The sequence below is a fragment of the Protomyctophum parallelum genome (assembly GCF_964188405.1).
Source record: "Protomyctophum parallelum genome assembly, chromosome: 14".
NCBI lineage: Eukaryota > Metazoa > Chordata > Actinopteri > Myctophiformes > Myctophidae > Protomyctophum > Protomyctophum parallelum.
The window spans coordinates 916,158-928,657 of record NC_139709.1 but is presented as its reverse complement, the minus strand read 5'-3'; the positions used below and the strand labels follow the sequence as shown (position 1 = coordinate 928,657).

General features: G+C 45.1%; 1 protein-coding gene across 1 annotated transcript in view; it reads right to left on the bottom strand.

Moving 5' to 3' along the window:
- Positions 1-1,236: 1,236 nt before the first annotated feature.
- Positions 1,237-12,500, bottom strand: part of metap1d (methionyl aminopeptidase type 1D (mitochondrial)) — a gene marked incomplete at its 5' end in the record, with an annotated part of 19,941 nt that continues 8,677 nt past the window's right edge. The window contains 4 exons of the mRNA XM_083781887.1: positions 1,237-1,459; positions 4,847-4,925; positions 5,174-5,221; positions 12,015-12,027. Coding sequence (XP_083638013.1) covers positions 1,372-1,459; positions 4,847-4,925; positions 5,174-5,221; positions 12,015-12,027 — 228 coding nt within the window. The 3' untranslated portion in view covers positions 1,237-1,371. The remainder of the gene's footprint in view (positions 1,460-4,846; positions 4,926-5,173; positions 5,222-12,014; positions 12,028-12,500) is intronic.

Genomic DNA, 12,500 nt, shown 5'->3' with positions numbered 1-12,500 from the left:
TTCAAACCATTTAGAAAAGGCTTTATTTATTTTACGAAGCAAACTGACATCAATATGTCTGGCTCCCCCCCCCCCCCCCCCCCCTCACTCAGGGTTGACGTGTCACACCTGCAGTGATGGGAGGGGCACCAACATGTGGTGTTTTGATTGGTTAATGAATGGGGGCACTCCCTTAGTATAAATGTACAAACTTGTGTGTATGATCACATGACCTGATGAAGATCTAACAGATCGAAATGTTGTCAGTATTTAATCAGACCAGTGTGTGTCCAGTGGAAACCTCGTATGAATCTGATCTCAGGTCAGAATGGGTTAATCAGACCCAGTGTGTGTCCAGTGGAAACCTCGTATGAATCTGATCTCAGGTCAGAATGGGTTAATCAGACCAGTGTGTGTCCAGTGGAAACCTCGTATGAATCTGATCTCAGGTCAGAATGGGTTAAATAAAGAACGTCTTGCTATTACCTGTGGTGTGCAACAGGGCTCCATCCAATCTAACGAAGCAAACTGAGAATCATGTTCTGCCCTACTGGCCAATCACAGCCACTCAAAAGTGGCTACTGGCCAATCACAGCCACTCAAAGTGGCTACTGGCCAATCACAGCCACTCAAAGTGGCTACTGGCCAATCACAGCCACTCATAGTGGACCACTACATAAATAAATGGCGCCCGATGTGGGGGGCGGGGCATGATGAGATCATGTAATAATACCACGCTATACAAAGAAAGAAATGGTGCTACCTCATTTGTGGTGGCGCTACCAAAGGAAAAGGTAGGTGGCGCCAGTGCTACCTGTGAAAAGGTTAGTCTGGAGCCCTGGGGGGTCCGTATAGACTAATGGGGGGTCCCTGGGGGGTCCGTATAGACTAATGGGGGGTCCCTGGGGGGGTACAATATGAATTGGGGGTCCCAGAGAGAGACATTAAATGGGGGTCCGTAGAATAATGCGTGTCAAACTGGGGGTCCTTGAAATTAAACGGGCTGAGAATCTCTGCTAGAGCTGTAAAGATCTTCTCTCATGGGGGTCCCTGGCATATGCTTTCCAAAGGGGGTCCTCGGGGGTCTTTAGGGTCAGTGTGGGGGTCCATGGGGGTCTTTAGGGTCAGTGTGGGGGTCCATGGGGGTCTTTAGGGTCAGTGTGGGGGTCCTCTGGGGTCTTTAGGGTCAGTGTGGGGGTCCATGGGGGTCTTTAGGGTCAGTGTGGGGGTCCTCGGGGGTCTTTAGGGTCAGTGTGGGGGTCCATGGGGGTCTTTAGGGTCAGTGTGGGGGTCCTCGGGGGTCTTTAGGGTCAGTGTGGGGGTCCTCGGGGGTCTTTAGGGTCAGTGTGTCCTTCCGTCCTTGACATGAAGACGTTTAGGAAGCAGAAGGTTTTATGGACTGAGGTCTTCTTCTGGGAGTTTGGTGAGAACGTCCACTCCGTCAGCGGTGATGACCACAGTGTGCTCGAACTGGGCTGACCTGCAGACAGACAGACAGGCAGACAGGCAGACAGACAGACAGACAGACAGACAGACAGACAGACAGACAGACAGACAGACAGACAGACAGACAGACAGACAGACAGACAGACAGACAGACAGACAGACAGACAGACAGACAGACAGACAGACAGACAGACAGACAGACAGACAGACAGACAGACAGACAGACAGACAGACAGACAGACAGACAGACAGACAGACAGACAGACAGACAGACAGACAGACAGACAGACATGATGACAAAATGACATCATAAAATACAGAATTAAAATACACGTTTAGCAATACTTATAAGAAAAATACAATATAACAACATTTAAAGAGCATGAAACAACAACAAAAATAGCCTACTGATTACAAAAAGGTTTAAAACATTTACGGGACTATAGGAGCTGAAGGCAATGGAGAAAAGGTGAGTTTTTAGGGAGGATTTGAAACTGTCGATGGTTGGGCTGGATTTGATGTGTAGTGGAGGAGACTATTCCAGAGTTTGATGTGTAGTGGAGGAGACTATTCCAGAGATTGATGTGTAGTGGGAGACTAGTCCAGAGTTTGATGTGTAGTGGAGGAGACTATTCCAGAGTTTGATGTGTAGTGGAGGAGACTAGTCCAGAGTTTGATGTGTAGTGGAGGAGACTAGTCCAGAGTTTGATGTGTAGTGGGAGACTATTCCAGAGTTTGATGTGTAGTGGAGGAGACTATTCCAGAGTTTGATGTGTAGTGGAGGAGACTATTCCAGAGTTTGATGTGTAGTGGAGGAGACTAGTCCAGAGTTTGATGTGTAGTGGAGGAGACTATTCCAGAGTTTGATGTGTAGTGGAGGAGACTATTCCAGAGTTTGATGTGTAGTGGAGGAGACTATTCCAGAGTTTGATGTGTAGTGGAGGAGACTATTCCAGAGTTTGATGTGTAGTGGAGGAGACTATTCCAGAGTTTGATGTGTAGTGGAGGAGACTATTCCAGAGTTTGATGTGTAGTGGAGGAGACTATTCCAGAGTTTGATGTGTAGTGGAGGAGACTAGTCCAGAGTTTGATGTGTAGTGGAGGAGACTATTCCAGAGTTTGATGTGTAGTGGGAGACCATTCCAGAGTTTGATGTGTAGTGGAGGAGACTATTCCATAGTTTGATGTGTAGTGGAGGAGACTATTCCAGAGTTTGATGTGTAGTGGAGGAGACTAGTCCAGAGTTTGATGTGTAGTGGAGGAGACTAGTCCAGAGTTTGATGTGTAGTGGAGGAGACTAGTCCAGAGTTTGATGTGTAGTGGGAGACTAGTCCAGAGTTTGATGTGTAGTGGGAGACTATTCCAGAGTTTGATGTGTAGTGGAGGAGACTAGTCCAGAGTTTGATGTGTAGTGGAGGAGACTATTCCAGAGTTTGATGTGTAGTGGAGGAGACTATTCCAGAGTTTGATGTGTAGTGGAGGAGACTAGTCCAGAGTTTGATGTGTAGTGGGAGACTAGTCCAGAGTTTGATGTGTAGTGGGAGACTATTCCAGAGTTTGATGTGTAGTGGAGGAGACTAGTCCAGAGTTTGATGTGTAGTGGGAGACTATTCCAGAGTTTGATGTGTAGTGGAGGAGACTATTCCAGAGTTTGATGTGTAGTGGAGGAGACTATTCCAGAGTTTGATGTGTAGTGGAGGAGACTATTCCAGAGTTTGATGTGTAGTGGAGGAGACTAGTCCAGAGTTTGATGTGTAGTGGGAGACTATTCCAGAGTTTGATGTGTAGTGGAGGAGACTAGTCCAGAGTTTGATGTGTAGTGGAGGAGACTATTCCAGAGTTTGATGTGTAGTGGAGGAGACTAGTCCAGAGTTTGATGTGTAGTGGAGGAGACTATTCCAGAGTTTGATGTGTAGTGGAGGAGACTATTCCAGAGTTTGATGTGTAGTGGAGGAGACTATTCCAGAGTTTGATGTGTAGTGGAGGAGACTATTCCAGAGTTTGATGTGTAGTGGAGGAGACTATTCCAGAGTTTGATGTGTAGTGGAGGAGACTATTCCAGAGTTTGATGTGTAGTGGAGGAGACTATTCCAGAGTTTGATGTGTAGTGGAGGAGACTATTCCAGAGTTTGATGTGTAGTGGAGGAGACTATTCCAGAGTTTGATGTGTAGTGGAGGAGACTAGTCCAGAGTTTGATGTGTAGTGGAGGAGACTATTCCAGAGTTTGATGTGTAGTGGGAGACCATTCCAGAGTTTGATGTGTAGTGGAGGAGACTATTCCATAGTTTGATGTGTAGTGGAGGAGACTATTCCAGAGTTTGATGTGTAGTGGAGGAGACTAGTCCAGAGTTTGATGTGTAGTGGAGGAGACTAGTCCAGAGTTTGATGTGTAGTGGAGGAGACTAGTCCAGAGTTTGATGTGTAGTGGGAGACTAGTCCAGAGTTTGATGTGTAGTGGAGGAGACTATTCCAGAGTTTGATGTGTAGTGGAGGAGACTATTCCAGAGTTTGATGTGTAGTGGAGGAGACTAGTCCAGAGTTTGATGTGTAGTGGGAGACTATTCCAGAGTTTAGGGGCAATTACTGAGAAGGCCCCTTAGGTCGCCTTTGGTTTTTTGGCTCGTTAAGGGGACAGCAAGGGGCAATTGGGTACCCTGGAGGTGCAGAAACCAGGTCACAAATATATTCCGGTGCAAGGCCATTTTGGGCTTTTAAAAACGAACAGTAAACATTTTTAAATTGATTCTGTGTTTCTCTGGTAACCAGTGCAGTACTGCACTGGTTACCTGTATGTGTATGTGCCTCTTGAGCAAGGCATGAACCCCCTCTCTCGAGTATGCCTGACTGAACTAACTCCGCATTAAGCTACGTCTCATTTAGCTCGGGGCGTTGAGAGGAAGGCTTTGATTTTGGCGGTAGAATGACGACCTTTTTTTTTACACGGACCTCCAGGGAGAGAGCGGTCGGAATGTAGGGTGCAGGTTTAACCCCTTTTAGGAGGGGAATTAAACCCTTTTGGTGTTATAGCATTACGTTATGCTTTAGCTATTTAAAAATAGCAGACCTACAAGCTCATAGCGCGCCACCGAGTGGCGCGCTACGAGCTTGTAGGTCTGCTATTTTTTACATAGAAACATAGCTTTTTCAGAAAACTGTCAGGATGTAGAAGACATTTTTAGAATCTGATCTCAGGTCAGAATGGGTTAATAAGTACCTTTTATGGTCTGTAGACACCGTGGTCCATCTGTCACTCAGACAGGGTTTAATAAGCAACTTATATGGTCTGTAGACATCTGTCACTCAGACAGGGTTTAATAAGCACCTTATATGGTCTGTAGACATCTGTCACTCAGACAGGGTTTAATAAGCACCTTATATGGTCTGTAGACATCTGTCACTCAGACAGGGTTTAATAAGTACCTTTTATCGTCTGCAGACACCGCGGTCCATCTGTCACTCAGGATCCTGAACTTTGGAGATCCTTCCATCAGAATGGGCTCTGGGGGTAACATTTAGACCATTTATTAATCATTAGAGAACACATTTAGACCATTTATTAATCATTAGAGAACACATTTAGACCATTTATTAATCATTAGAGAACACATTTAGACCATTTATTAATCATTAGAGAACACATTTAGACCATTTATTAATCATTAGAGAATGATGCATAATGATGAGAGCGCCCCTCACTTCACACAGGTGTGATTTTTATAGCGTAAACAGCAGATGTAGATCTCTCACCTATAGTGAAGGCCATTCCTTCTTCCAGGATCAGATCGTTTTCATTGGCTGAGAAGAAAAAACACATCTATGATCAGATCGTTTTCATTGGCTGAGAAGGAAAAACACATCTATGATCAGATCGTTTTCATTGGCTGAGAAGGAAAAACACATCTATGATCAGATCGTTTTCATTGGCTGAGAAGGAAAAACACATCTATGATCAGATCGTTTTCATTGGCTGAGAAGGAAAAACACATCTATGATCAGATCGTTTTCATTGGCTGATAAGAAAAAACACATCTATGATCAGATCGTTTTCATTGGCTGAGAAGGAAAAACACATCTATGATCAGATCGTTTTCATTGGCTGAGAAGGAAAAACACATCTATGATCAGATCGTTTTCATTGGCTGAGAAGGAAAAACACATCTATGATCAGATCGTTTTCATTGGCTGATAAGAAAAAACACATCTATGATCAGATCGTTTTCATTGGCTGAGAAGGAAAAACACATCTATGATCAGATCGTTTTCATTGGCTGAGAAGGAAAAACACATCTATGATCAGATCGTTTTCATTGGCTGAGAAGAAAAAACACATCTATGATCAGATCGTTTTCATTGGCTGATAAGAAAAAACACATCTATGATCAGATCGTTTTCATTGGCTGATAAGAAAAAACACATCTATGATCAGATCGTTTTCATTGGCTGAGAAGAAAAAACACATCTATGATCAGATCGTTTTCATTGGCTGATAAGAAAAAACACATCTATGATCAGATCGTTTTCATTGGCTGAGAAGAAAAAACACATCTATGATCAGATCGTTTTCATTGGCTGATAAGAAAAAACACATCTATGATCAGATCGTTTTCATTGGCTGAGAAGAAAAAACACATCTATGATCAGATCGTTTTCATTGGCTGAGAAGGAAAAACACATCTATGATCAGATCGTTTTCATTGGCTGAGAAGGAAAAACACATCTATGATCAGATCGTTTTCATTGGCTGAGAAAGAAAAACACATCTATGATCAGATCGTTTTCATTGGCTGAGAAGGAAAAACACATCTATGATCAGATCGTTTTCATTGGCTGAGAAGGAAAAACACATCTATGATCAGATCGTTTTCATTGGCTGAGAAAGAAAAACACATCTATGATCAGATCGTTTTCATTGGCTGAGAAGGAAAAACACATCTATGATCAGATCGTTTTCATTGGCTGAGAAGGAAAAACACATCTATGATCAGATCGTTTTCATTGGCTGAGAAAGAAACCCGTCTACGGACCCCCATTTAATGCCATTTAATGCCATTAAATGGATCTAAGATGTCCATCTTAGATCGTCGTCGCCATAATAATCTAATAATCTAATAATCTAATAATTCTATCCGTTTCTTTCAGTCGCCTGTATCTCCTATTCCTTAATGTCCCAGATGGTCCTGTATCTCCTATTCCTTAATGTCCCAGATGGTCCTGTATCTCCTATTCCTTAATGTCCCAGATGGTCCTGTATCTCCTATTCCTTGTCCCAGATGGTCCTGTATCTCCTATTCCTTGTCCCAGATGGTCCTGTATCTCCTATTCCTTGTCCCAGATGGTCCTGTATCTCCTATTCCTTAATGTCCCAGATGGTCCTGTATCTCCTATTCCTTAATGTCCCAGATGGTCCTGTATCTCCTATTCCTTAATGTCCCAGATGGTCCTGTATCTCCTATTCCTTAATGTCCCAGATGGTCCTGTATCTCCTATTCCTTAATGTCCCAGATGGTCCTGTATCTCCTATTCCTTAATGTCCCAGATGGCATTTTTGGTCAAAACAGCGTTTCTTTGACGGCACAGAGCCGGCGAAGAAACATAGCTTTTTCAGAAAACTGTCAGGATGTAGAAGACATTTTTAGAATCTGATCTCAGGTCAGAATGGGTTAAGCAAATACAAATCTTTTACTTTTTCGTTTTTTTTTTTTTTTCAAGTGGCCGTGTCTGTTACCTTCCTGTTCTGACTGTCTGTCACGTCAGTGCTGCTCGTGGAAACACAACAACAAACTAACAGACAGACAGACTATGGACCATGGCTACGGACAATACAACTAATTACAGGAGGGCGGAAAATGACACAAAACCAAACACATTAAATCTACTACGATGAGTAGTGTTTGTGACACGACGCGCTGCGCCCGCAAATCTGCCCTTTATGCAACGAACGTACCGCGCGTTCATATGAACTGCTTTGATATTAGAGGAAATAGAGCACCCAAGTCCTGACGTCACTCGCTCATCCCTTCTATTCCCCTGGTTCTAAAGTCCTGATGTAACTCGCTCATCCCTTCCATTCCCCTGGTTCTAAAGTCCTGATGTAACTCGCTCATCCCTTCTATTCCCCTGGTTCTCTAAAGTCCTGACGTCACTCACTCATCCCTTCCATTCCCCTGGTTCTAAAGTCCTGACGTCACTCACTCATCCCTTCCATTCCCCTGGTTCTAAAGTCCTGACTCCTGACGTAACTCGCTCATCCCTTCCATTCCCCTGGTTCTAAAGTCCTGACTCCTGACGTAACTCGCTCATCCCTTCCATTCCCCTGGTTCTAAAGTCCTGACGTAACTCGCTCATCCCCTCCATTCCCCTGGTTCTAAAGTCCTGACGTCACTCGCTCATCCCTTCTATTCCCATGGTTCTCTAAAGTCCTGACGTCACTCACTCATCCCCTCCATTCCCCTGGTTCTAAAGTCCTGACGTCACTCACTCATCCCCTCCATTCCCCTGGTTCTAAAGTCCTGACGTCACTCACTCATCCCCTCCATTCCCCTGGTTCTAAAGTCCTGACGTCACTCACTCATCCCCTCCATTCCCCTGGTTCTAAAGTCCTGACGTCACTCACTCATCCCCTCCATTCCCCTGGTTCTAAAGTCCTGACGTCACTCGCTCATCCCTTCTATTCCCCTGGTTCTAAAGTCCTGACGTCACTCGCTCATCCCTTCTATTCCCCTGGTTCTCTAAAGTCCTGACGTCACTCACTCATCCCCTCCATTCCCCTGGTTCTAAAGTCCTGACGTCACTCGCTCATCCCTTCCATTCCCCTGGTTCTAAAGTCCTGACGTAACTCCCTCATCCCTTCTATTCCCCTGGTTCTAAAGTCCTGACGTAACTCGCTCATCCCTTCCATTCCCCTGGTTCTAAAGTCCTGACGTAACTCGCTCATCCCCTCCATTCCCCTGGTTCTAAAGGCCTGACGTCACTCGCTCATCCCTTCGATTCGCCTGGTTCTAAAGTCCTGACGTAACTCGCTCATCCCTTCTATTCCCCTGGTTCTAAAGTCCTGACGTCACTCGCTCATCCCCTCCATTCCCCTGGTTCTAAAGGCCTGACGTCACTCGCTCATCCCTTCGATTCGCCTGGTTCTAAAGTCCTGACGTAACTCGCTCATCCCTTCCATTCCCCTGGTTCTAAAGTCCTGATGTAACTCGCTCATCCCCTCCATTCCCCTGGTTCTAAAGTCCTGACGTCACTCGCTCATCCCCTCCATTCCCCTGGTTCTAAAGTCCTGACGTCACTCGCTCATCCCTTCCATTCCCCTGGTTCTAAAGTCCTGAGGTAACTCGCTCATCCCTTCCATTCCCCTGGTTCTAAAGTCCTGACGTAACTCGCTCATCCCCTCCATTCCCCTGGTTCTAAAGTCCTGACGTCACTCGCTCATCCCCTCCATTCCCCTGGTTCTAAAGTCCAGACGTCACTCGCTCATCCCCTCCATTCCCCTGGTTCTAAAGTCCTGACGTCACTCGCTCATCCCTTCCATTCCCCTGGTTCTAAAGTCCTGATGTAACTCGCTCATCCCTTCTATTCCCCTGGTTCTCTAAAGTCCTGACGTCACTCGCTCATCCCTTCCATTCCCCTGGTTCTAAAGTCCTGATGTAACTTGCTCATCCCTTCTATTCCCCTGGTTCTAAAGTCCTGATGTAACTCGCTCATCCCTTCCATTCCCCTGGTTCTAAAGTCCTGATGTAACTCGCTCATCCCTTCTATTCCCCTGGTTCTCTAAAGTCCTGACGTCACTCGCTCATCCCTTCCATTCCCCTGGTTCTAAAGTCCTGATGTAACTCGCTCATCCCTTCTATTCCCCTGGTTCTAAAGTCCTGATGTAACTCGCTCATCCCCTCCATTCCCCTGGTTCTAAAGTCCTGACGTCACTCACTCATCCCTTCTATTCCCCTGGTTCTAAAGTCCTGATGTAACTCGCTCATCCCTTCTATTCCCCTGGTTCTCTAAAGTCCTGACGTCACTCACTCATCCCTTCGATTCGCCTGGTTCTAAAGTCCTGACGTAACTCGCTCATCCCCTCCATTCCCCTGGTTCTAAAGTCCTGACGTCACTCGCTCATCCCTTCGATTCGCCTGGTTCTAAAGTCCTGACGTAACTCGCTCATCCCCTCCATTCCCCTGGTTCTAAAGTCCTGACGTCACTCGCTCATCCCCTCCATTCCCCTGGTTCTCAAAGTCCTGACGTCACTCGCTCATCCCTTCTATTCCCCTGGTTCTCAAAGTCCTGACGTCACTCGCTCATCCCTTCTATTCCCCTGGTTCTAAAGTCCTGACGTCACTCGCTCATCCCTTCTATTCCCCTGGTTCTCTAAAGTCCTGACGTCACTCACTCATCCCCTCCATTCCCCTGGTTCTAAAGTCCTGACGTAACTCGCTCATCCCCTCCATTCCCCTGGTTCTAAAGTCCTGACGTAACTCACTCATCCCCTCCATTCCCCTGGTTCTAAAGTCCTGACGTCACTCGCTCATCCCCTCCATTCCCCTGGTTCTAAAGTCCTGACGTCACTCACTCATCCCCTCCATTCCCCTGGTTCTAAAGTCCTGACGTAACTCCCTCATCCCTTCCATTCCCCTGGTTCTAAAGTCCTGACGTCACTCACTCATCCCCTCCATTCCCCTGGTTCTAAAGTCCTGACGTCACTCACTCATCCCCTCCATTCCCCTGGTTCTAAAGTCCTGACGTCACTCGCTCATCCCCTCCATTCCCCTGGTTCTCAAAGTCCTGACGTCACTCGCTCATCCCTTCTATTCCCCTGGTTCTCAAAGTCCTGACGTCACTCGCTCATCCCTTCTATTCCCCTGGTTCTAATGTCCTGACGTCACTCACTCATCCCTTCTATTCCACTGGTTCTAAAGTCCTGACGTAACTCGCTCATCCCTTCTATTCCCCTGGTTCTCTAAAGTCCTGACGTCACTCACTCATCCCCTCCATTCCCCTGGTTCTAAAGTCCTGACGTAACTCGCTCATCCCTTCGATTCGCCTGGTTCTAAAGTCCTGACGTCACCCGCTCATCCCCTCCATTCCCCTGGTTCTAAAGTCCTGACGTAACTCACTCATCCCCTCCATTCCCCTGGTTCTAAAGTCCTGACGTAACTCGCTCATCCCTTCCATTCCCCTGGTTCGCGGAAGTAATTTATCTATGGAGAATAACATGGGGTGAATGATCTTAATATCGTTTAATATATAATGTTGTGGTCCGAAAATAAACAAGCTGTCTCAGCGTTATTGTCAGGGAGGTGTCTCTGTATCGTTTGTGACAGTCAGTCACTCATATATGATAGTCTGCTTCAAGCTAAAATCTAACTAATTCAGCAGCAGTAACATTAGCGTTTTCTCTCAGTCAGTTGATTCTTCATATCCATGTGAGTGAAGAGGCCGGGATGACATGTTTATTTTTCAAACACAGTTCTTATATGAGGCGATCTAAAATCCCCCCTATGGGGATTACAATGCAAATAAAAAGTACATGAACCCGTGGATTTGCGCCCTCTACCGATATTGACGTCAGACTTCGGTAGCCTGGTTAATAAACCAGACCGAATCAGCCGTTGGCAAAAAAAAAGTTGCCTACCGGCGGATTTCGGTCTGGAGAGGCTCAATTGTACGCCCATTTTCTACACACGAAAACGTGTGCGCCCAATCGGGACACGGTATGCAATATGGGCGGGCTTTGGTACAGTGACGTTCAATGCTTGAGACCTTTGACTGACAGTAGCTCTGACCAATTGCGTCAAAGAGAAAATGTTTCCCTGGAAATGAAATCCAAGCTGAGCCTCCCCAGACTAATATCCCGCGGATCCGTGCGATATTAGTCTGGTTTATTAACCAGGCTCAGACTTCGGTGCTCTATAGCTTGTCATACTGTATATATGATTTTATGATTTGCTTCTGAACTCGTCAGTAGCCCATCTGTAGGCCTAGATACAGATATTTGAATGTGCAATAAATAGGAGTGACCACAGGAGGTCACTGTGGTAGTACGTCTCAGTTGAAGTTATATATTTATAGAGCAGGTTTGCTAGTTTTTATTTAGTTTTTATTTTGGTGAAAATGCTTAGTTTGACATACTTTGGTTTATTTGTGGGTTAGGGTTAGCGTGGCTACATGCTGCCGTACGGTGCTGAAAACTGCCGTAAAACTTGTTGTAGAAATGAGGAAATTAATCTAATGAATTTAAAAGGATTATATTATTATAAATATCCGAAAGGCATATAAATATTTATAAAAACTAAAACTAAACTTCTCATAGCTGCATCCTTCCAATGAAAGCCCCGGGTAATACATGAGGATTTACTGTAACTCACCGTGATGCCAGATATCACATATCACACCTGTAGTGATATCAGATCTGTAGTATAATGTTAGATCTCTAGAACCTCACCGTGATGCCAGATATCATAATATCACACCTGTAGTAATATCAGATCTGTAGTATAATGTTAGATCTCTAGAACCTCACCGTGGTGCCAGATATCATAATATCACAACTGTAGTGATATCAGATCTGTAGCATAATATTAGATCTCTAGAACCTCACCGTGGTGCCAGATCTCATAATATCACACCTGTAGTGATATCAGATCTGTAGTATAATATTAGATCTTTAGAACCTCACCGTGATGCCAGATATCATAATATCACACCTGTAGTGATATCAGATCTGTAGTATAATATTAGATCTCTAGAACCTCACCGTGATGCCAGATATCACATATCACACCTGTAGTAATATCAGATCTGTAGTATAATATTAGATCTCTAGAACCTCACCGTGATGCCAGATATCACATATCACACCTGTAGTGATATCAGATCTGTAGTATAATATTAGATCTCTAGAACCTCACCGTGATGCCAGATATCATAATATCACACCTGTAGTGATATCAGATCTGTAGCATAATGTTAGATCTCTAGAACCTCACCGTGATGCCAGATATCATAATATCACACCTGTAGTGATATCAGATCTGTAGTATAATATTAGATCTCTAGAACCTCACCGTGATGCCAGATATCACAT